Source organism: Crotalus tigris, unplaced genomic scaffold (assembly GCF_016545835.1).
Source record: "Crotalus tigris isolate CLP2741 ecotype Arizona unplaced genomic scaffold, ASM1654583v1 scf7180000017933.3771270, whole genome shotgun sequence".
NCBI lineage: Eukaryota > Metazoa > Chordata > Lepidosauria > Squamata > Viperidae > Crotalus > Crotalus tigris.
In genome coordinates, this window is record NW_024096726.1 from 941,619 (window position 1) to 967,285 (window position 25,667).

At 36.4% G+C, this 25,667-nt stretch overlaps 1 protein-coding gene across 1 annotated transcript in view; it reads left to right on the forward strand.

The window, feature by feature from the left end:
* The window catches only part of INSC (INSC spindle orientation adaptor protein), a 126,121-nt gene extending 117,292 nt beyond the window's left edge, over positions 1 to 8,829 (forward strand). Inside the window, exons 11-14 of the mRNA XM_039344544.1 lie at positions 1,182 to 1,248; positions 2,500 to 2,655; positions 3,549 to 3,625; positions 7,212 to 8,829. Of these exons, the coding sequence (XP_039200478.1) occupies positions 1,182 to 1,248; positions 2,500 to 2,655; positions 3,549 to 3,625; positions 7,212 to 7,340 (429 nt within the window). The 3' untranslated portion in view covers positions 7,341 to 8,829. The remainder of the gene's footprint in view (positions 1 to 1,181; positions 1,249 to 2,499; positions 2,656 to 3,548; positions 3,626 to 7,211) is intronic.
* Positions 8,830 to 25,667: the final 16,838 nt, after the last annotated feature.

A 25,667-nucleotide genomic window follows, 5' to 3' on the forward strand; every position in this document is an offset into this window, starting at 1 on the left:
TGAAAAGAATCCAGAACGCCACATTCTCTGGTTCTTGGCTTAGTATTGTTCTTTTATTCCTGGCAGGTTCTTCAAGAAAGGTCTCCATGAATATGAAGGACAGGAAGGACACCAGTTTTCTAATCCTCTTTGTCTTCTCTAGTCTCTATGCATATTCTATGACATTTCACAAGACTCCTCAATGGGAAGCTAGTTTAGGGGGAAGTGGAAGAAGTTGAAGAGAAATTAGCAAAAGATGTTCCTCCCTTTTCTATTCATAAAGTTTCCGATAAGAATGTCTTTCATCTTAGGCAACAGGACCCAACTATTAAAAACAAAACAAATAAAAAATACAGTAATTTCTTCAGTTGCATAAATTTTTTTTTTCATATTTATGTGTTGCTCATGCTGAAAGGGTTGTATGAACCAGGAGCACCTGCACAGGATAAGCAAAGTTAAAATGATGGTTATAATTGCATAATTAAAACTGCCATATTGACATATCCCTACTGCCTCTGCAGAAATCTCTGATGTGAGTATTACAGAAATTTAAGCTGAGGAAAACAAAACAAAATTCATCGTCCAACATAGGACTGAAGTACTTTTGGGAGCCAAGGCCACTATTTTTACTGTTGTTCTGCTGTTATTAATATTTTTAGTCTTTGAGAGCTGCAGAAAGTATGGCAATCATGCAGTTACACTCTGTCATTAAAGTGGGTTACACAATTTCCCCCCACCCTTTTAAAAGTGTCTTTACACAAAATAGTTGCAACACATATTCCAGTCTGAGATTTTTTTTATATTTGTGTTAAGATTCAACCATTTTTGCCTGCAGATTTCTCAGTGAAATCTGGGCCTGAGGAAATGTGGGCCTGAAGTGAAGACCAGTACACAGTGTTTTGGCTGCCTATCCCTGTCTACAGTCTTTAAAATAAAATATTATGTAGATTCCTAAAACCTTCTGACACAAATCAAAACCTTTTGATTTTCTGAATTTGTGTCCAACAAAGGCCCATCATACTTGCACAATTACAGGTTATGGGAATATCACAATAAGAATAGAAGCATATGTGCAATGGCAATAAGCACAACAGATCTAAGGAGAGGAGTCATTTCCCAAGTAGCTGATCAATGATTTATAAGTCATTATAATATCAGTTGTATAATGTAAAATTCCAAACTGCTGCCTCTTTTTAATTTAGATTGTAACAGTATTAGCAAACCTGTCTGTCCTGGACCAGTGTGCTTCAGAAATAATGCAACAAAATGGTATGTATGTTTTGACAATGCGCAAAAGAGTTATCCATGTGAAAATAAAATTGAAATGCCATCCTTTATTTAGCTAAACAGCATTTAATGTAACACTAGGATTACTAAAGATCTAAATTTATATGATTTTGAGACAAAATTCTGCATTTTCACCTCTCCAAATCTCAGAATCCTGACCAAAAATGTGTCAGGATGCAAGTTTATGTCATTTTCTTTCTGAAATACCTGCAGGTGGCACCTTGCAATTTCAAAATCATAGCTTTTTTTCCTATTTCAGATATGGAATGCTGATATTGTTATATCTCCCTATTTTGAGAAGCGTGCCAGTGAAGAAATAGAGAAAGAGCCATCTCTCTATACTGCTTCACTGTAGAATTCCTCATATACTGTCATTCAAGATGCTTTTGAACATAGACTTAACTTTCTTCTGGAGAGTTAAGTGCTCTCTTACACCCAAAAGTTGCTCTGACAACAGTTGACCATCTCTCTGTGATTGTTGCCTGGTGAAATGGCAGAGAGAAGCAGCTTGCTGTTGTTGGACTGTCAGCGAGTAGGGCAGGGGTCTTCAAACTTGGCCCTTTTATGACTTGTGGACTTCAACTCCCAGAATTCCTCAGCCAGGCATGCTGGCTGAGGAATTCTGGGTATTGAAATCCACAAGTCATAAAAGGGCCAAGTTTGAAGATCCCTGAACTAGGGCTTATCCAGGTTTCCAAACCAGGGATCAACTCCAGTAAAAATGCTGTATCTCCTCCTTGCCTGCCGTCTCTTCTAGCCTAGAAGAGAAGTTCTTGAGGCTAGGAAAAGTGGGAGGTGAAAAAGGGGATGAGTTCTGACAAATAATTACACTGAAGTTCTAACCATTTGTCAGAACTGTAATCCATACTATTGATGGATGATTTTTACCTCTTGCTTGTGACATTACTGGCTGAAGTCATCCTTTCCTAAATGGGAAATGAGGATGCCATTCTCATCCCATAGCAGAGGATTGACAATAGAAACAGCTAAATCTATGCTGGTTAAGTAAGTTACTTTCTTAAAATTACCACTTCTCCTTTTTGTATTTGGAATAATGATGGGGGATTATACCTTTAGGTAGAATTTGAAAGAGCAGTGTTGAGGGCATTTGGCATTTAGCTTTGTCCCCTGCAATTATGCTGGCTTGGCTTCATCTTCAACTCTAACTTTTGTACCAAAATTCTTTTTACTGTGTTTTTGTATAATTGTCAGCAATATTTTACACTTTTGTAGGTATTCAGGTTTTAATGGAAATGCTATCTGAAAAATCACCATTTGGGAATTCCCCCGAAAGAGCTGCTTGTGAACAAGTTCAACAAAAAGCCGCAGTGACACTCGCCCGGCTTAGCCGTGATCCTGAAGTAGCTCATTCAGCCATAAAACTCAACTGTACGTATTTAAATGATTTTATACGTCAAAGGGACATTATTTAGCCCATTATTTGCTGAATGCTACTTTTCTCTACTGCATGTCAACTAAGAACCAGTCTGTTCTCCAGAACTGGTCATTCATTTTTTAAAGATTTCTGATTTTACAAATCAATTGATGATTGCCCCAATTGGCAGCATGGAGTTCAGTTAACAGTACAGATAATCCTTGACTTATGACTGTAATAGAGCTTGCCCATTATGGTTGTAAGCTGGACAGTCGTAATGTGGTCATGTGGCCAACCTGATTTTATAACCTTTTTTTGTGGTGGTCATTAAGTAAACAAACTATTTGCTATGGACTAGTTTTGCAGAAAATCCCATTTTTTTTTTTAGCAAAAACACTGTAAAACCTGGCCGAAATACAGCCAATTGAAAAGCACCTAAAGAGCAGTTAGGGTTTGGGGGCAGCCATCATAAGCAGTCCTGGGGAGGTCTTTGAATGAAGTATGAACCTTTTATGTTGATCATGACAATGCACTTGTCCATGCTAACCCAGCTGCCTAAGAAAATGATATGTTGTTCACAGAAAACTCAGTACTAGCTTTCAAAGGTGTGAATGGGATTCTTCTAAATAAAGGGGGAAAAAAGGAATCCCTTAAAATAGCATTCATCATTGAATAAACTAAGTCTGATATGCCTGGGTAAAGATTCACTGGCTTTGCAAAGAGAATTATGAATTCTCTTAGTGTTTATAATTTGAGCTATGTAAAAAGAAGTAGGTTTTTTTCTTTTCCTGTTTTTTTTAGCATCACTTTTTATGGCATTACAACATTTTCACTGAAATGGATAAATCTAGAAAATATGCCACCTAGAATAAATTGTTGATCAATGTTCTTTTCAAATCATTTTCAGGTATTCCACGTCTCATACAACTTTGCAGGTCTCCAGGTGAAAGAAATAACAGTGATTCTGTTCTTGTTGCTTGTCTGGTAAGAGCATCTAATTGTTCCCTCTTTCCTTTCATTTTATTCTGCTGATGAGACATCCATGATCAAGAATTTCTGTTGCCTGGAAAAATAGGAGAGCTGATCTTGGCAGATTTCAATCTTCTGATTCACATTCTTCACTATTGAGAAGATTCCTTCCGCTATCCAGATCAGATCTGCAACAGACAGGAGCAAAGCAATATAGCAATATTGTTCTGTCCCAGCCTACGCGAGTACTGCTCAACTGCTTACTTGTGAGGAAAACCCCTTTGCATTGAATAAGGCAGGACTTTGTAAGAAAGTAAACCCCTTTTATTTTGACACAACTTTTATGGAACAAACTCCAACAGTCTTTTAGCTGTAGAAACGAACAAGATCAGTCTCCGAGTTCTCATCAGGAAAACTCAATGTTCAAGTCATTCAAACATACAGAAATCTGACAAACCTGGTTAAATATCCAAGAATCCTGAGGCAAGAAATCCAATGACAGAAGCACAAAGTTATAGCATGAACGGTTGCCTTTGGCAACCAGCCCCTCCCACGCATGGCTTCTTAGAATCTTTTACTTTTCCTGGAGAGCTGCCCCACCGCCATCCATTGTCCCACACGTCTTTCCTCTCTGCACATGTGCATCTGGAACAGGCCCCAGCTGTTCCTCCTCTTCTCTAAGTTCAGGCCCCCCAACCCAGCTTGAGCGTGAGTAGATGGGCCTGGTGTCACATCTAGCTCTGAATCTTCTTGCTCTTCAGAGCCTTCCACAGACTCCAATGTGAACCCAGGCAACCCTTCCCCCTCATCCAATTCATGTGATTCGGCTGCCGGATCTGCTGGCAGGCGAGGACTCACAACAAATATATTCAATTCCATATTATCAGCTGTTGCAAGAGTATCTCCTCTGTCTATTGATTTCTTTCTCCTGCAGTGCCTCAGTTATATTCCATTGAGGCATGTAAGTAAAAAGGAGAAAATACACTTTATTGTGCAAGCAAACATTTATTTCATAACATCAGATGCTAATCTTTTTGGCACATGTGACATCCTGCTTTTTAATAAGTTGCATCTGCAAATTTTATTGTAATCTGGCTCTTTTCTGTCCTTAAAACTTGTCCATTTTAGACAAATATGTCTTCAGGATATTATCAGGAATGGAGGTTTCAAAGTTAAAATCTTGAAGCTTAGTAGGCTGAGATCATTTTCTTTTCAACGAAAATATATTTGATCAGATTCCTGTATGCAACTTCTGCAACCTCCTATCTTATAATATAGTAAAGTAATTTCTGTAACAGCTGCCTTATTTTAATGAAGATAAGTAAGTAATATTTGTTTCTGCAAAAGAGATTTGCATTCAATTTTTTTGTCTCCACATGGCTGGAAATCAAATGATTTATCAGTTGTAATATCATAAACTTGCTGACATCCATTAAAATAATTCTTATCTTAATTTTAGGCTTGCCTAAAGTCGCATTAGAAATCTATGATTCACCTTCATTGGCACCAAGCATCTAGAAACAAAATTTCCCTTTACTAGAAAGGTTGTTGGGGTTTTGAGGCATGGAACTCTTTTATATAACATGGTTTAAATTTTGAAATTATATTTCTTTGTTAAAATGATTCAGTTTGTTTGCTTGTTTGTTTACTGAGAACAAGCCATTTTCCATTCCATCATTAAACCAAGGAGTTTGAAGTATAGAATTCTTGTACACAATACTGAGACATAATCAATGCATCCCAAGTGGGCGATAGGCTGAAGTTACTCTGTGGGGTTCCTAAATATATTGGCAGTAAAAAGAATGGAGGTGCAGTGATAACTTTAGTTCAGAAGGGAAAGTAGGCAGATTCTGAGAATTATGTCGGCCTGCTGCAATATAAATCTATCCTTTATTAGCTTCCTTTTAGGATGTAGATCAGTGGTTCTCAACCTGTGGGTCGGGACCCCATTTGGGATCGAATGACCATTTCACGGGGGTCGCCAAACAACGCAGTCCACCATTTTTTCCCCCTTTTCCTTAGCTGTGCTACTCCCTTTTATTCTATTGGCTTTTGAAAGCCAATAGAATAGACTCTCTTGAATTGTCCAGGCTGCCTCTGCCCTGCTGAGCCCGTCAAAAGTCCCATTCTGCAAATGGTGCTGCACCAGTTGAGTAGTCCTCAACTTATGACCAGTTGAGTAGTCCTCGACTTATGACCGGTTGGGGTCGCGGCATTAAAAAGGTTGAGAACCACTGATGTAGATAAAAAGGAAAAGAGATTATGAAATACGAATCCATCATGAAATAGACTTCAGCATGTCTGCCTGTCAGAACTGGTTCTTCTATTTGACAGTTGCCTCACCTGAAAATGTAGGGGTGTCAGGAAGACCAACCTTAATGTATTATTTAGCAATAGCAATAACACTTAGACTTATGTACTGCTCCATAGTGTTTACTCTCTGAGTGGTTTACAACATCAGCCTATTGCCCCCAACAATCTGGGCCCTCACTTTACCAACCTTGGAAGGATGGAAGGCTGAGTCAACCTGGAGCCCATCAGGATCGAACTCCAGGCTATGGGCAGATTTTGCCTGAAATATTGCCTTCTAATCACTGTGCCCCAATACTCTTGACTGCGCCAGCATTTGACTTTCCTGACTGAATTAAGGGGCCTGCTAGCCTCAGTTACTGGAAAATGCTGCAACATTACTAATGTGGAAGTAAGATGTTCCTGGAAGTTATGGTAATTGTGGAACTTTTCCTTGCCTAAGGCAAAAACATCCTGATCAGTCCTATCTCTCAAACTCTATTAAGACAGGGTCTCAACAAGATATGATCTATATAAATGAATCCAGTAGTTACAAATAAAGTTACAATTTATGACCCAAGTGATTTGAAAAGTTCTCTTTTGTGAAAAAAGTAATTTTTTCAATTTCTTTAATTAGAATAACATTTGTGTTAGCAATTTCATATGGACATTTAAAACAAACAAACAGATGCTGTTAGGGAAGGGCAGCATTCAGTGTGGGCAGAGCTGAGGAACTCAGAGATAAGTCCTTCCTCTCCTGCCTTCTAGATTCCCCTGAACAATTGCTGCCCATTTCTAATTAATTCAAGGGAACCAACTGGTCAAGCCACCTATATGCATAGCACCCAATTTAGCCTTCATTGGGAGGTAAACAGAACAAGGAACTTTCACTGAATTTCAGAATATTAGTCTTTTCCCAATTAGGTTTGTTGTATATAGCCGGGATCCGCAACCTTCCAGTGGGAAAGGGAAAGACAGGCACCTTTATGCATGCAAATGTGGCTGTGCACGCATGTGCATGAATGGGGCTGTGAGCATGTGTGTTCCACAAATGGGGCTGCTAGCGCCAGTGTGAGGCTCACACGAGGCTAGCACTGGCTTGAGGCTTGCGGTGTGCTGAGTGGGGCTAAGCGCATGCACAGGCATGCCCGCAGTGGCCAGCCACTCACGTGGCCCAGTGGCCAAGAGGCCATGGCCCGGTAGTAGGCTGCAGCGCATAGGTTGGGGACCTCTGGTATATAGCACTGACTAAATCAGGAGTCATTCCAATTAAAAATTAAAATCTGAAAAGTGTTATCACATTTTCTTGTAGGCAGCTTTACGGCGGTTAGCTGTGATGAGCCCTGATGGTCTTCAAGAGTCAGATTTCCAGCAGTTGGTGAAGCCCAGGCTTGTGGATTCCTTCCTGCTTTGTACGAATATGGAAGAAAGCTTTGTTTAAACAACTGCAATTTTATTATTAATGTTATTCATAACTGATTGACTGCTTATCATTTATTTATTATAAGAGCTAACATAGAAAAAAAATGCCACTTCACATTTCTGATCCCTATGAAAAATTGTCTCTACCTCTTCTAGGGTTTGCACATTATAAATATAATAATTTAAATAAAATAAATAAATAAATAATACAGAATGGGAGATAGGTCCACTTCCACAGCCATTCCCCACTCATGGTTTGATATCGGACATCAGTGACTTAATTTTGGGGGTGGAAACAGCAGTGTGATTAAGGGATGGAAGGCAAGCAAGGGGCAGGGATTGGTAATCCATAGTTGTGGGTCTATAAGCAGATTTCATACTTCTTTTTTATATCTTTTGGGACCTTGACAACTGTGGAAAATTGTTGGAATATTTTTAGAGAAAAACAGAAGAAAGTGAATATATAAATAAGGGATAGGTTCACATAGCATGGTGCAAAGTGGCACTTTGTACTGTGAATTCAGTTGAATTTCCTCAAGTAGAATATTACTTTAGTATTAGTGGCTAACATGATTGCATGGTACACATTAGGATATGCAAAGGTTCATCAAAGTGTCCTTTGATGTTGCTACATAAACCTGAATAGTCTCAGGTATTTACCAAAGCTTTATGATGGCCAAACCATGTTGCAGCAATGCTTCCAGAACTTTCCATGATCTTTCTATGGCCTTATATCCTGATAAAGCAAAGCATAGTTGCCCATTTTGAAAGGAGCTTGAGGTGACACTTGCTTTTTCAAGATGAGGCATTGCTCCTTCAATCATATTTAATGTAGCCCCACAATATACAGTAATTCCATCTTACACAGGCCTGATAGAGAGGGAAACAACATTTGGAGGGGAGGGGAGCAAAGGGGAATTGAATAACAAAGCTTCTGTCATGAATTTCCAACTCAAACCCCACAAGTTACATACCTGTGGCAAATGCAGGATGCAAATATGAATGGAAGGGCTTTTCTATGTACATGTTTGATTTTCCAACATTTTAACTAGTTGAGGATGCAGATGCTTTTGGATCTCTAGATGCAATCTCCAGTTTCTTAGTCATTAGTCATACTGTTGAGACTGATAAATGTTGAAATCCAAAACATCTGGATAACATCAGGTTGCTCACTTCTTGTAGTCCTCAGATATACATGTACACATTTATATTTTTTAGAATTTTGCAATTCTGTTTACAAGTATGAAAATCTATGTAAAAACACACCTGTTCATTTCTTGAATACTCTGCACCCAACAATAATATATTAGATAATAATTACATTGTAACAAATAAAAATCACCTGCAGGAAATGCATAATTAGGAAAAATACAGAATTGCATATAGAATTATTATTACTTTTTTGCTGAATTAGCTAAGTCATGTACCAAATCACACTAGTACAGCGGTTCTCAACCTATGGGTCGCGGCCCCATTTGGGGTCGATCGACCATTTCACAGGGATCGCCAAGCAAGGCTGTCTGCCATTTTTTCCCCTTTTCTGGCTGGTGCCTTACCTCCCTTGGGCTGGGCCAGCTGGTGGCCCAGCCGGTGGTCAGCCTGCTCTGTCTCTGCCGCTTGCCAGCTACACCTCGGCTGGCGTAGGGGATGGCACCATGCATGCGTGGCACTCCTGGGCAGGGAAAATCCTCGACTTACGACCAATTGGGTAGTCCTTGACTTATGACCTGTTTAGTCCTTGACTTACGACCGGTTTAGTCCTTGACTTACGACCGGTTGGGGGTCATGGCATTAAAAAGGTTGAGAACCACTGCACTAGTAGATGAAGATAAGAAAAAATAATTGGAATCAATTGACAGATTTGCTAAAATAATAGCACTATATACAGTAGTAGATAAACAGCCATGTAGGCCAAAATAACTCTAAAATATTCAATCCAGCATACTATAGTATTTCCTAGACTGGCCAAATGCTTTTCTGGCAATGATGGGGAAAAAAATGGAGGATGATATTCCTTTGAACTATTTCATAGATGCTTTTCCTTTCACAAAATTTGATATATGAGCATATAGTCCTGAAATTGTATTGAAGGAAGAAATTTACAGTAGACAAAGTTTTAGAAGAACATTTATCCACATAAACACACATATGGAGTTCAGCATTATAAGATTCTTTTAATTTTTTTTAAAAAATATGAATTTATATAAATGACTTTTTATTTGTAGCTTGATTGCAATCACATAGCAGCATATCTGATATTTATACTTATGATTTGATATTTGAACTAAAGCAAATTAATAGGTTTACAAAAAATATACATATACCACGTAGTATGATTTTTAAAACAACAGCTTAATATAATTGCAGCGCAAGTTGGTTGATTCAAATATTTTAATCTCAACAAATAAAAAGAAGCCAAAATTCATCTCTTATTAAGCCAACTTCAATCTTTAATGATTAACACTGGACAGTTTTTAATATTCAGAGTTTAATTTTATAGTTGCAAATGCAAGGCTTGATCTAAAAAAGAAGAGTCAAGCTATGCATGTCCTGTAGTGATAGTTTTCCAGTGGTTGATGGAGCACATAAATGAAACTCAAAGTTTCTTCCAAGGTCTCCTTTGGTCTTGTTGACTTTGGTAGAATTGCCAGGCAACTTTAATTAAGGACCTGATAGCCAACCCACAGCTCATATATTCAGCACCACTGATGATGATTAGAACTGAAGCATGAAAAGGAGTGTCATTTCAAGGTCAGTGCTTCAAAGGCTTGTGGCAAATTGCCAGGCAACTCCTAGTTGTTTTCTTGTTTTCTGAGGCACATCTTTGCCAGAAATAATCTTGCATCTCTAATTTCTTCTCAGGTTATCAGAATCACATTAGATATATATTTAATCATGCAACAAGCCTGAAAGCATTTACATAGCACATTGTAAGGTTGAAAACTAATCTTTTTTTTAATCTTAGCATTTATTTGTACTGCTTATATTTGGTTGTGTCTCCAGTATTATTAATTGCATTGAATTAATTTGCATTAATTGCATTGCATTGAAAATCCATGGTCTAATATTCATTTAACTGATCTACAGCCTGAAAAAGGACTTTTCCCAGTCTCCAACCCAATTTTGACTCTTAGATCTGATCATAAAGCTTTAAGGATTGATGTTCTAGGACTGGAAATACAGGTTTAGCTCCTGAGGCAGCCAGAAGTACTCAGGAAAGTCATTAATTCTTCCAGATGGATTCATAACATGTCCTGCAATTATAGTGTAGATCTGTAGTTAAGACTATATTTGGAACTAGTCAAGTCAAGTCCACAAAGAACATGCATTTTAGCAATGTAATAATATAGTTATAATTTTACTTATACTAGTCTACCCTGCTTGTCGTGGCAGAAGGGGCCTCCTACAGACTCCCTCAGCCAAGGAATTTCAATTGTGTGATTTAGAAAAAAACACTTGTGGACTATAGCCTACCGATCTTATGCCAGGGCCATTTTTCAATTTTTTTAAGGTGCCATGAGATGTTTTATTATGTTTTTTTTATATAATTTTATCTCAGTATGCAATAACCTATTGTACTAAGTAACATTCAATGGCCAGTTTTACAAAAATGGCCATTGAATATTATATTTCACAATATGATAGTTGCATGTTTTTTTACATTGCATGCTATTCCTTTTATGCTTAAAAATTCTGCCCACAATAGAACATGAATAAAGGGCAGGACTAAGAGGGCAGGACTGCACTGTGCCCCTAGTTCAATATCACCACACCCTGGTAACAAATTCACCTTCTCCTTATGTCACCTTCCCTGGTCTTTGCCATCTTCCTCACCCCAAGGCACAAAACATGCTGCTTATATTCTTAACAGACATAACGAGAATCAGGAAGTACAGCATAAACTGTACGCAAAGCAAATTCTGGGGTCAAATTGACACTGGAGTATCATTAAAATGCATCCAAATTTAAGACCTTAATACCACACATTCAGTATAATGTTTATCCTCCTCATTTAATCAGAATTTTTCTTGGAAGAACTTTGAGGTACGTGGCTGTTAGGTCTATTTATTAACTAATGTATCTAGGAGAAGGCTGCCATCAAAGCATGGAGCATTTGTAAGGTCTCCTGCTGAGAGACTGGTGTCAAGCAGATCATACCTCAGACAGGCTGCTGCTGCTGCTGGGATCAGTCCAAATTTAAATTTGCCTTGAAAGATGAGAGAGACTGGACGTCATCATAATGGCTCCCCACCAAGGCAATGGTATGCCACTGAAGTTGTAAATGAAAACTGAGTTAAGTTCTCTTTAAAAATGTTGATATATAGTAAAGTGCTTTTCAAATGTTGAGGGCCATTATTTGCTTTTGGGGAGTTTAGTATGTTGTTAAAACAGGGGTATCTATGAATATACCTTACGTCAATAAATCAGGGTTTGACACTGTAATTTGCTGCTGGCTTTCTGACCTCAGATGTGGTCATACTAATAAAAAGGAAATAAATAACAACAACAACAACAACAACAACAATAATAATAATGTTGTAAGGGACCTTGGAGGTCATCGAGTCCAACCCTCTGCTCAGGCAGGAAATCCTACACCATTTCGGACAGATGGCTGTCCAGTCTCTTCTTAAAAACTTCCAGTGTTGGAGCATTCACCGCTTCTGGAGGCAGGTTGTTCCATTGGTTAATTGTTCTAACTATCAGGAGGTTTCTCTTTAGTTCTAGGTTGCTTATCTCCTTGATTAGTTTCAATCCGTTGCTTCTTGTCCTGCCCTCAGGTGCTTTGGAGAATAGCTAGACTCCCTCTTCTGTTGCGTTCAAAATTTGTTCTGTCACAGTTTGCCAAATTAAGCTTCACTTTTGTTTAAGAATAGTCTTAATGTACAAAGAAAAATCTGGTAGTGGTGAAAATTTAAGAAGTCTAATTATCACTAACATGTGACTACAGAGAGCAAAGGCAACAAGCATAATGAATATGACAGAATTGTCTCTAACACACATGAAGCATTTTGAAAATGTCAACATCTCCCTTATAGGAAAGCTACAAACTTTTATGATTTCTAATATTAAAAAATGAAAAAGGATTTAATCATTAACCATTATCCCTTGCTATCTGTAAACTATCAGTCTAAGATTCTCAGTGTAGTTTTCTCATATTGCCTAACATTATAGCAAAAGCTGATGTGAGAATGATTGATTGATTATATACCATCAAGTCTTAGTGACCATATAGATCAGTGTTTTTCAACCTTAGCAACTTTAAGACAAATGGACTTCAACTCCCAGAATTCTCCAGCCAGCCATGTTGAAATCTACACATCTTAAAGTTGCCAAGGTTGAGAAAAACTGATATAGATTTTCTCTATGAGATGTGAGAATGACATGTCTTATTTACCTTAGTCTGCTCACTATAACCTCGAAACAAAAAGGCCCTCATTTTCCAAGATTTATGGCAGTTATCATATATCATTTGCAACATTTTTTTTAAAAGAAAGATAAATACATTTATGAGATACATCTTCAACTTTTTAATGGATATTGTACAGTTCTTGCCAGAAGAGCTTATGGGGTTGTTAAGAGATCAGTTATCCTTTGGGTATTCTTTTGTATTCTCTTTATGAGAAACTGCACTGAATTCCAGATATACTCAAATAATCACATAAATCACTCAATAACTTGATTGCCCCACTCCAAAAAGATAGTAGTGAAAGCTGATAAACTAAGTGGTTTGTCATTTCCTTGAAGCCCCCATTTATTACTTTCTTATGTCTGCAAGGAACTTCTGGATTGTACTTCCATTTGCATTTCATTTCAGAGTCAATTAATTCTATTCAAATTTGTGATTCAGTTCTGAGTCAAGACGAGCTAATTCACTTCGACTTCAGTTGTCAAATCAAGCAGATTTTATTTGAAGATATATTCAAGTTGATAAGAATATATGTGTATATACATACTGAAAGCAGATACAAGTTTATGAAGGCACTTGATTCAACTCAATATGTCAGATCATTTTGATAATTCAGCTGAAAGATTCAGTTTGGAATTAGCAATTTGAATCATTTTTCAGTCAGGTTGTTTTTAATACAAACATCATATATCCCTATATTAGCAAGAAGTAATTCCATCAAATTTTGTGAAATTTATATACATTTTATATATAAGGCCCAATGTTGCATATAGAACAAATGTAACACTATTTCCACCAGTGCATGAGTTACATAGGATAGCTATATCATGGCAATTTAAAACCATCCACATGATAGGATCATTTTATTAACTTTATTAGACTCTGTAGTCACTTCTGCATTAACACAGTCAAAATGAGTATGGCCCATTTTCTAGAACTCTGAAGATATCAAACCAGGTCACATAAACTACAAAAAGCAAGCTACAGTATGATGCCAGAAGGGAAAAACAGCTAATATTTAGATTTTTGAAAAGTGGAAGATGTTCATAACAAAGGTTAGAATCCTTAGAACTAATCGAATTCTACCAAGTAGTGATCATAGTTCCCAAAGTACAGAACATAACTAATCAACTCTTGTTTTATGTATATCATAAGTTCTTTGGTCAATTTTCTCCTTTTATGTCCAATTTCCCTACAAAAATTTCATTTGTCTGGTTTTCCTCTATGTAAAAGGCTGCACATATTGCTAGTCCTCCCTATTTTTTATGAATGAATCCATCACTTAATTTCTTAGGTGGTCATTTCAGTTATCACAAACCTCTGGAAAGAAACCAATGATTGAAAGGACTTTTCCATCCCCCCTTCCCTCCCTCCCTCCCTCCCTGACCTGTTTATTTTAAATATTTGTCTGTTACCCTTTACTGATTCTTTGAGAAAAAGTGTAAGTATATGAAAAATAAAATTATCCTTCCCTTGCTTTTAATTAATATAAATATAAATGGATTTCTTTGGGAAAAATGTTTTCACAGTTAGAGATAAATATGTGCTGCACATTGCATTCAGTGATCTGCATTCAGAGTACATAGAGTCTTCCTAGCTCTGGATTTGGCTTAGAGTATCAAAATACTTCCTCAAATTCTACTATAATTTAATTATAATGCTGCAAATATTTGAGAGAAAAGCACTGTGTTGTATTGATAAGAAGCTATTAGAACAAAAACTGACTATGTGTAAAAATGAAATAATAAAATGAATGATTAAATGATGAATTTGTTCTCAAATATAATATATTTATAAGTAATTAACTTGGATCCAGCCAAGTTAACTGTCATGGGCCTGGTCACCAGCAACAAATGAAGTGGTCACAATTAAATTGATACCGAAAAGCTGTTTTCAAGATTGAAAATTATGGACATTTAAATAGAATTGCATTCTGAGATGTCATTGAAACTTATATACACAAAACATGTTATTAAAGAATAATAGCATAATTTGTTCATATGTATCTTAATATTTGAAAAAAGCATGGGAACAGATTTCAATAAAATAACCTTAGTAACACAAAGGAGTGCTGCAAATTTACTTTGTCAAGGTTTGCTGCGTAACCAAATGAAACCCTTTATTTTTGTACAATTTTGTCAATTCTCCTAAGCAAAAACATCCATAACCAAGAAGAAAGAAGGAAAGAATTTACTAACTAGAAGCTTTAGAGCGCGGGTGTCAAACTCGCCACATCACATGGTGTATCTTCTTTGTTATATTCTACCAAGCCAATAGGGATTGTTGCTTTGATTTTTAATTTCTGCTTCAGTTCCTCTTTTTTTAGTGCAGTGTTCAAACTACTCTTCTGAAGTGGGTGGATGACACCATAATCCCATGCACATCTATTTAGAATGAATTATGAACTGCAGTTTGAAAATGTGATAGTTTTATACTGGGAAAGTTCTTTGTTCTTGCAGTTTACTTTGTTTCTTTTTTTTTCTTAGTCAATATTTATATATCTGAAATTCCAATAATATTTCTTCTGAATGTTGGTGACCACAAGCTGTAATTTTATTTGCTTCTAGTCCTTGTTGCTTGCTGGGCAGATCAAAATATCTTTCCTAGGAAAAAAAAAGTTAAAAATATTAATGTAATTTTCAGCCTTTCTTCTTTTCTTTTAAGTATTGTTTGAGACTTGAACTGTATCAGGTCTCCAAAACTATTTCTGGTATGCCCTTTTTATTAACTCTGCGCAAAATATACGATCCAGACCAATTTTTAAATTGCAGTTATAATTATTAGCTTTTTGCAGCTGCTTTAATAGTTATTCTAATTAAAGAAAACTCAATCAGAGATTAATTTCCAAGACAAAACTTACCAAATGAGGTCATATCTCAAAGTTGTTTGCAATATACAATCCTATTTTCCGTATTTCAAGTATCAGAATTAAAGTCTTCTAGGCACTAAAGATCTCATAGAGTGAATATAAATTCCAGAGCAAGCTATATCACCCAATGAATAGTGAATTATTTCGATAGGCATTTTTTTTTCTTATGTGCTCCTGGACAGCCTTTACTAAGGTGCCCTGTAGACATCTGAACTTTCTCCTGGAACTTGACAAGGGCTGCTTTTTCTCGGTCTACTTCAAGGCAGCTACGAGTCATAGCTTTCTGGAGAGCTTTGACCTTCTCAGCGTACCGCTGCTCCTCACCACGATTTACCGTCCTAGCCCATTTGAGAGCCATTGTGTCCTCAACTTTTGTAAGAGTCATCTTCTTTGCTTTCAATTTATTCATGATGGACATTTCTTGGTTTTAATAAAAAAAAATATGTATAACAATCAATCCAGGTAAAGAATAACCTCTACCAGACGAATGCTCCCTTTTGCTTTGTCTTCCTTCTCCTCTTGGGTCTCATTCAAAAACAATATTGCATTCTTTTTTCTGGAAGCTCTTGAGATTAATAATTAGCTCATTTTCTCTACATGGATTGCATTGTGTCCCTACAGTACCATCCTTCTTCTTTAATAAACTGCTTGGAGTGTTCAATAGGAAGACAATTTTTCATTTTGTACCTGGCTTTGAAAATAATTCTTAATTCAAAGGCTCTGAAAGAGAGCAGTTCACTCTGGGAAAAGTCATTGTTCTTTTACAAGAACTGACCAAGAGGAGTTTCCACCAGCTTTGGGGAGGAGTCAATTCAGAACATTTCTAGTTTCTCCCAACTTTTTATTCTTGAAGAAGAAATCTTTGTCAAAGAATGCTATATAATAAAATGCAATAGTACAAATAGGCTACATACATACAAAAAAGAACCAATTGTAAAAATAAGTTAAATTAAACTGAGAAAATTAAATTTACTAAAAAATGAATTAAAATCATTTGGTCCACTAGCTGCATGTTTTCCACAGTATATAGCACAATGTAGCTACTTTTAGAGTAATAGAGTATTATTTAAGAAATATCTGAAAGTAAAAAATTGCAAGCAAAATTAACTAGGAGGATCAGGAAATTTGCTAAAGTCTGCAGTTATCGACTCTGATCATGTGCCAGCATAAAAACAGGGAATATAGTAAAACATATTTAATGGTTTTGATAAATCCTTTGTCCCATGGGCAAAACTGTAGCCCAAGTGAGAAAGTTTTGTATATCTCTACCAGGACAGCAATAAGAAGGGCACCAAATCAAGTCAATGAAAATAGTCTCCTATATTTTTTGATTGTGATTTGACTTAAGCTGATCTATATCCTTGGGAAGTGATGGATGGTATAATTAGATCTCAATAGTTTTAATCTGTTTCCTCAACATAATAATATTACTATTGCACACCAATATTTACCAAATGTGTAAAATTGAGTTAATAAAAATCCAAAGAGCTCCAATTTCTTGCCCGTGTTTTGGGCCAGGATGATACAAAGCTATCCATACGGATCCAAGATTTTAGGCCTATATAAAGTGAAATGTATTTTGGTCAATATGTGAAAATATATAAGCAAGTAGAATTGCCTGTCGAAGTTGCTTATATTATCAGAAATAAATATGACAAGGTATAAAGGCTCTTTTAAGAAATATCTGAAAGTAAAAAAATTGAGAAAGAGTTGACATGCATTTATGTCAGATTTAGATTTATTAATTTCTACTTGGCATATAGTGCTTAATTAATAAGTTCAATGAACTTTTCAGAAGTCTGTCTCATAATTGTCTTCAAGTTTCAAAGATGAATCTAGGAGAACTCTATTTGTGCATCAACAACTTCAGAGAAGAGCAATAGAATCCATCAACTCACAGTACTCTGTTTGATCAAGATTCAGTCTCAGTTTAATTGCCCTCACCTTACCTATTTCCATGGTGGTTTTGGCTAGAGATTGTGTATCAAATATGGCTACACATTTTTTTTCCTTCCCCATCCTTTAAAAAATATATACAAAACCAAACTCTGATTTCCTTCTTTTTTTCTTTTAAATTAGCTAGACTTACTTACTAATAGAGATGTGCTGACATCTTCTGGACACTTAAAATATTTCACTTTACATGTACAAATCAACTTAGCAGAAATCTTTGCTTTACATCTAGAGTCCAATGGCAAAACAGGTGGTTGCTAGAAATGCTTCCAATGTCTTTTTCTTTGTATCATTTTGCCCCCGTTCCATATGCTAACTCTACATCAATATCAGTTTAGAGACAGCTAGTTCAGTACAAGGAAAAATACAATAAACCTATCCTAGTGGGGAATGTAGAATCCAAGTAAACTACTGGTATGTGCCTTCAAAGTCTTTTTCTTAATATTTGGTGGTTAATTATCCTAATTTAGTGACAAAAAGGAAAGGAAGAGGAAGACATCAGGTTCACTGATAGAAAATGTAATTTATTATAGTGGTCATTAATACTGGGTTAGCTTGGCCTTCAATTGTTTTGTAAAAGCTAAGCAGGCTCACCACTGGCTAGTAACTGGATGAGAGATCCCCAGGAAATTCCACTGCTATAGATTAGATGGACATGTTGAAAAAAATCCCAGATGAAGGTTATCATAAAAGACTTCTTTCATGTCATTGCAAAGACTATATGGGCATCTGGTTACTAGGAAGGTTACTCACAAGAGACTTTATTAATAATGAACCATGTCAGAGCATGCACAGTCTTATTGCATGAGGTAACCCAGGAGTAAACACGGTAAACAGTGGTCTATATTAAATGGTGGTTTATCTTATACTATCTACAATCTTTTTAGAAATATTTGGCACTTTTTCTATGCAATAGCTGCCATATGGGGATGGAACAGGACTTTCTAAGGTCTCCTTGTTTATCAGTGGTTATGACACTAAGTTCAATAGCAGATGTCTGTATTGTAAGCATGTGATCAATAGACTCATATGACTCAATTCTTGTGGAACTCTGCTTCAGATTAGGTTGGACCATTGAAAAATTGAAATTCCTGTCCACAATATTTCTTCTTCACCCCAGGCTGGGAATGTGACATGCCAGGGAGCTCCACACATGATGCATTTCAAATATATGGCAGAGGAGTGCGAAGAAAGAGAAAATCATGCATTTCTTGTTATTTGGTACATGGAAAGAAATGGGAGATATGGGATTTTCAAAGCAGAGAAAGTAGTAAGAAACAGTTTATCAGTTGAATTTCTCTTCCTCTACCTTTGTGTGTTCTTCTCTTTCTTTTATAGATTTAGACCTGATCATAAGGTTTTAGATGACATATTGTTTCAAATCTACAGGGCCACCTAGTTTCTATCCACCAATCAATATAATTTAATCTCTTAGATAATACAGATTGTTCATGTCACAAAAAAGTTCATCAATATTCACACGTTCTCATACAAATCAGTGTTTGCATTTCCTGCTGACCCTGCTGAGGACTTTGTACCTTCATAGACCTTGCTTTGAACTCAATTGTATCTCTTTGGATGGAACTTTATGGATATATTTTATAAACCTTTGTCGGAGTGTGCACAGTCTTATTGCACTGAGATAATCCAGTTCATTTAGTTACATGCAAAGTTACAATGGTACTGAAAAAATGACTTATGACCACTTTTCACACTTATGACCATTGCAGCATCCTCATGGTCACGTGTATCCTGGGGTCATGTGATCAGTTTTTGCAACCTTCTGACAACAAAGTCAATGGGGAATCCAGATTCACTTAACTGTGGCAAGAAAAGTTGTAAAATGGGAAACTTCTGGTTAGGTGTCACAGATGCAGGAAGATGGGGCTTCGTCTTCCACATTCAATTTTGCCCTGCTGGGGACCCTAAAAAGGGTTGAAAGTTGCCCTGGAGAGGTGATGAAGAAGGAGGGGACCTCATTGATCTCAGAGGGGTAGCAGCCCTTCCATTGGATCCGAGGAAGCCTTCTAAACTGGTGGGGGAAAGACTGGCTACATTCATGTGGCCAGTTAAAAGCTGCTGACAACCAAAGATAAGCACTAACTAGCAATTTTTGAGCAACGTGGATGGAACTGGGTGAGACTTTATCTTCTTTTATAACCTTAATACTACTTTCCTGGAAAAAAGAATGCCCAAAGCAAAGAATCCTCCCCAATGAGAGAGGGAAGGGAAGTTTTTGCCCTGCTCCCTCAGGAAAAGAAAAGTAGTGAATTAATTGCTTTGGGGGAAAATAGAGAAAACTACAGGATCAGTAATCCTCATTGTATTAACAGTAACAAGAATTGTATTTGCCCAGTGTGGAAAAATGTATACCACCGGAAGAAGACCAAGGAAGCACTGGATGGTGTAGTATTGGAATTAGATTGAGAAAGTTAATATGTACCACTGAATTACCAAAGGACCCAGACAGCATGTTGTTTATTAAGTACTCATGATTGTAAAATTAGAAAATTAATAAAATATTTATATAAAAAATAAAAGTTATAAAATGGGGCAAACTCGCTTAACAAAGTTGTAAAATGGGGCAACTCGCTTAACAAATCACTTAAAAATATAAATTTTGGATGTCGTAACTCGAGGACTACCTGTAATTCTCACCCAGTATCACATTCAAGCAAACGGTTTCAGGTTTGTTTACTGAATATGTGAAGAAGGGGGATGGAAAGGGGTGGGAAATTCTCTACGTAATTTGAAGCTTCCCTGTATTTGGGTGAATGTTTAAAATGGCTCTAATAAAAAATATTTCAAGATCACTCTGGAATATCCCAGTTCAGTCACTGCATTTCAGTCAGCAAAGGGAACAGACATCACTGTGTTTAAAGATCATTAAGATGCTTAAAATGCAAAGGATCAAGTACTGCTTTTTGTTTTTTTAGGAAACCTGTATTTATGGATTTTCAATTTTCATGGTGAGGAAAAAGTAGAAGGCTAATCCCAGAAGCAGTTTGATGGAATTGATTTCTTAGATTCAATTCTGTCTGCTTTAAGTTGATTTTTTGGGACTAGATTTTCTCTTGGACAAAGACTACTTCTGAAATAACAAAGGATAGGAGAGCAAAACATTGTTTTTATTGGGCTTTCAGTCATGTTTTCTTTCCAACTGGCAGTCTTTTGGAGAACTGCCATGGTTTTACAGCACTTTCATTCCTATTTGTCTGGTCATTCCCATGGCCAACATTATTGTTCTAAAAAGAAAAAGACTAATTTGAACTGAACTCCTAGTAACAATATCAAAGTTGTATATCATGTTTACTAAGGTTTGTTCAAAATTCCTTTTTGTCCCCCATTCAGTTGAACATCTAAGTGGAATCCCTGGGAGAGGCTATCCTTCCTATGTAAATGATGCCCAGCATCACCTTTTTTTGTTCTTAGCTCCATTCATAGAAGCTTCTGCTCCCAGAGGCAAGCTGATGTCTCGTTGGTTTTCAGTTTGGTAGCATGGAAAGGCATTCATTTTTCCTATATACGTTAGACATTTAAAAATTTCACAGCTTACTCTTCACATTAAATGTATGCATTATAATGGATAGTAGTGTTGATATATTAATAAATTATATTAGTTACATTATAATAATTATTATAGAGAGCCAGTTTGGTCTAGTGGTTAAATTACCATGCTAAAATCTGTCAGAGTGTGAATTCTCATCTTCAACATGAAATCTGGCGAGGTGATTTTGGGCAAATCACTCTGTCAACCCAACTCACCTTACAGCAGACATATCAAACTCGCAGCGTCACATGACGTATCGGGACAGTTTTGTCATTGCTGGCAATGGGGTGGGCGTGGCTTCCATGTAACGCATCCGGCCTGTGGGTCGGCAGTTTGACACCCCTGCTTTACAGGGTGGTTGTTGGGAGAAAATAAAAGGAAGAAGGAATGTTAGTTTTGTGCACCATCTCGAGTTATTAGTAAAAGTAATAAAGGCAAGACTTAAAACAATTAAATCTAAACTCTAATTATTATATTTATAATAGCTATCTATCTCAAAATGAGACTCTGGATGGCTGATAAAGATTAAATATACAATATAAATGTAATATAAAAGAGTACATTTCACAATCAATGGAGACATAAAGTGGCTTCCAAAGTTACTACTCACTAACAGTGTGGGCTCAGATCCTCTCCTGGCCCCATATTGACAAAGGCAACTTTTAAAAAGAATTTATGAATCAATTGCCAAATGTTTTCATATGAGAATTTGGGTACTGCTATGAGATTGGAATAAAGTTGTTTTTCTGCAACTTGATAGAACTTCAGCAAAAGGAGTCAAACTTAATCAAGAATTAATAAGATATCGATTTCAAAGACTTTGGTAAATAAGATCACTAAAATGGATACTTTATCAAAGACATTTTTGGACCACAGCCCAGTCAGTTTAAAACTTAAGAATAAAACCACAACTATTAGATGAGATTAAATGAAGTGATATTACAAAAAGAAAGAGTTATGGAGGACTGCAAAAAAGAAGTTGCATGAATTTTATGACAAAAATGTGGACAAAAGTATGCATATAAAAACTGGGATGTTAGTAAAGCTGTAATGAGAAGTTATTTTATTCAATATAATCATGAGTTTTAAAAAAAGAACTAAAAGAAAATGCTGACTGTATTAAAGGAAATTAAAAGAAAAGAGGACAATTTATAAACAGTGCCAACATACTCTGCTGTTTTATTTTAAAATTTTACATAAACAGTTATCTATGTTAACTTTGAGAGAAATAGAGACTAAATTAAAATGTGTGGAGCGGAAAAACTTTGAATCTGCAAATAAACTAGGGAAATGGTTGTCATGTAAACTGAGCAAAAGAAAAAGTTTAGGAATGTGACACTATTTTAACAGATAATGTGAATGTCCAGAAATAATTCCATGCTTTCTACCCAAATGTGAAAAAGAGACAGGAAGGAAAAAAGTGATGAATATTTGGAATTATAAATATCTGGTATGGATGGAAGATTGAATGACTTTGAGAAATAAGAGAGTATTGGAGTTGGAAAGGCATGATTTGAGATTGGGTGGCAAAGCTACTTATTATATGACAAAGTTAAGGTTATATGGATTTTCAAAATATTTTGTTAGGTGTGCCATATTGAAGAGCTGGAAACAAGACTGATTACCCAAATTCCTCTTGGGCTATTGCCTTTGGCTATTAAATGGGCAAAAATTGGATATAATGCTTGACCAATGGGAAAATAAATATGTGAACTAAAGGAATGAAATTTACAATTTGAAAAAGAATTTTTATAAGATGATATATAGTTGACATTTAACATATGATAAATTGCCAAAAATGTGTGAGGATGTGCTAAGATATTTATCACCTCTGGTGGAATCTAAGAAAGCTAAGAAATATATGGGATCAGATATGTACTTTGATTCAGATAATTCTTAAAATAAAGTTATAATTGAAACTAGAGGTTTTTGTTTTGATGAATAAACAGCTTGAACAAAAATCAGATTCATATGTATGAGAATAGCAGCAAGAGTGTTGTATGCAAAGAGATGGAAGGAACTAGAAACGCCCACAATCGAAGACTGGATGGTGGAACTAATACAGTTATATGAGATGGTGAAATGGACTCTTTCAAGAAAATATTTTCGGAGCTTCCGGTGGGCAGCGACGATGATGGCGGCTATTCTGTAGCCGTCCTCCTGGGACGGCGTTAGATCTGCGGAGCACAGCGCACACCAGCTGGCCCGCGGCTCGAAATCCCCTTCCCGGGCGAAGGGAAGGGGTAGAGATCACACGAATAGACGTAGAACCTCTTAACCCCCCCTGGATTTCTTTTTTTGGGGGGTAGAAAGAGTGTTCCCTCGGAGTTCGTGCTTTCTCCGCCTCCCAGCTGTCTTTGTTTCTTCGGAAACAAAGTGAAACGCCGCTACCATCTCTGCGCTTAAAGTTTTCTGGTGAGTGACTTTTAAAGCGGACAGAACTGTTTAAAGGATTTTACTTAGAGTGTAGAGTTTTATTTCTTTTTATTTCTCTTTTAGTTTATGTAGATTCTTTTTCTTTTGTTTTTTTTGTGGTGGAGAGTGAGAGTGAAAGTAAGATGGCGTTTTGAAAGTGCCTTTTTTTTTTCCGGAAAGAAAGAACGGACTTAAATGAAATGTATGGACAGCACAGTCCTTTTTTCTTTTAAGTTTTCTTTTTCTTTTAAAGTGTTTTGGAGGTTTTGAAGTTCTTTTCTTGCACTCTCCTTGGTTTTTCTTTTTTAATTTTAAGGATTTTAGTATTTTTCTTTTTTTTAAGAAGAAAGAAAGAGAGAATAAGATTTTTTTTTTTTTTTTTATTTTTTTTATTTTATTTTTTATTTTTTTTTTTTATTTTTTTTTATTAAAAGAGAGAATAAGATTTTTAAAAAATGGCTTCAAAGAGACAACCAGCTTCTATAGTTTCTAAGGTGGTTTCCTCTCCTGCAATTGCAACCGTACAACAACAACTTAAAGCTACACTACCAGTGCTGCAACCTAAGGTTACACCTCCACCTTCTCCTCCCTTGCCAGGCTTATCTGCACAAGACATTAAAGATATAATGGGAAATGCTGTATCTCAAATCAGGGAGGAAATGAAGCAACTTCTTGAACAGAGCAAGTCTGAAAGCAAAGAGGAAATGAAGGATCTATTTGAACAGAATAAATCTGAAACTAAAGAGGAAATGAAGGAGCTTTTAGTGGAGAATAATATTATTTTGAGGCAAGACATAGTTACAGCTTTATCAGGTTTGGCTTCTGTGGTTGTGAAGTTGGATTCCAGAGTGGAAGAGGTTGCAGAAAAAGTAGACCTCCTTGAGGACAAATTTCAAGATATGGAAAAAAAGATGGAAATCTCACAAGAGGATATTCTTATATCTCAGTATAGGCAAATGGAATATGCTTTGAGAATTAGGGGTCTTAAAGAAGACATGAATCAAGATCTGATGGAGATGGTGATTAATGATCTAGCTCTTGTTCTGAATAGGGATAAAGATGGATTACATAGAGAAGTGGAAAAAATTTACAGAGTTAATTCCTGGATTGCGAAACAAAAGAACCTGCCAAGAGATGTGGTGATCTACTTTGCAAAGAGATCTCTGCGTAATGAAATTATACAAGCTTTTTATAACAAGAGATTCCAGATTGCTGCCCAAGATGTTATCATTTTAAAGGAAATCCCATCTAAAATTTTAAGAAATAGAAAAGACTTCGCTTTTCTAGCTAATGAGCTTAAAACAAGATTGATGCCATTCAGATGGGAGATCCTGATGGGTATTGTTTTGAGCCATGCGGGGACACGTTACAGACTTAATACAGTTGTTAAAGCCAAAGAGTGTTATAATACGGTCCTGGGAGCAGGCTCATCTTCATCTATGACTCAGAAAGCTCTGGGTGGCAAGGAGGTGGAACAGCAGTCTGAAGGATTAGGTTTGATGGTTGCTGGAAAATCACAGGTGGAATGGCTGCGCCAAACAGAGGTTAACGAGCAAAGAATGACTCGTGCAGCATATAGACGTAAGGAAAAGGAACAACAGAAGAAAGAAGTTAAAGAATCTTCTCATGAAAGTGTCTCGTTGCCGGTGGGAGGAGCAAGACCCAAGAGTTCTGCAACACATTCCTCAATGGCAGAGCTTCAGGCAGTCTTCTCCAGGCTTTTGGTTAAGGGAGATGGCAAAGTTCCTGACCTGGAATGTTAACGACTTTAACTCCCCCCAGAAAATAAAGAAAATCTTTTACTATTTAAAGCAACATAATAATGACATTATTTGTTTGCAGGAAACTCATATTCAACTTAAAGATCAAAAATATTTAGTCAATGCTCGTTTGGGATCTCACTTTGTATCTCCTGCCCCTGGGAAAAAAGGGGGTGTGGTTATTTATGTTAAGCAAAATCTACCAGTTCGTCTGGTAGAATCAGATCTTCAAGGAAGATACGTTATGATTGAACTGGGTTTATATGGTAAGAAAATACTTATAGTGGGATTGTATGCACCAAACCAACAACAGGAACAATTTTACAGACTGTTACATCAGAAAATAATTTCGTTGGACTATAGATCTGTGATATTAATGGGAGATTGGAATG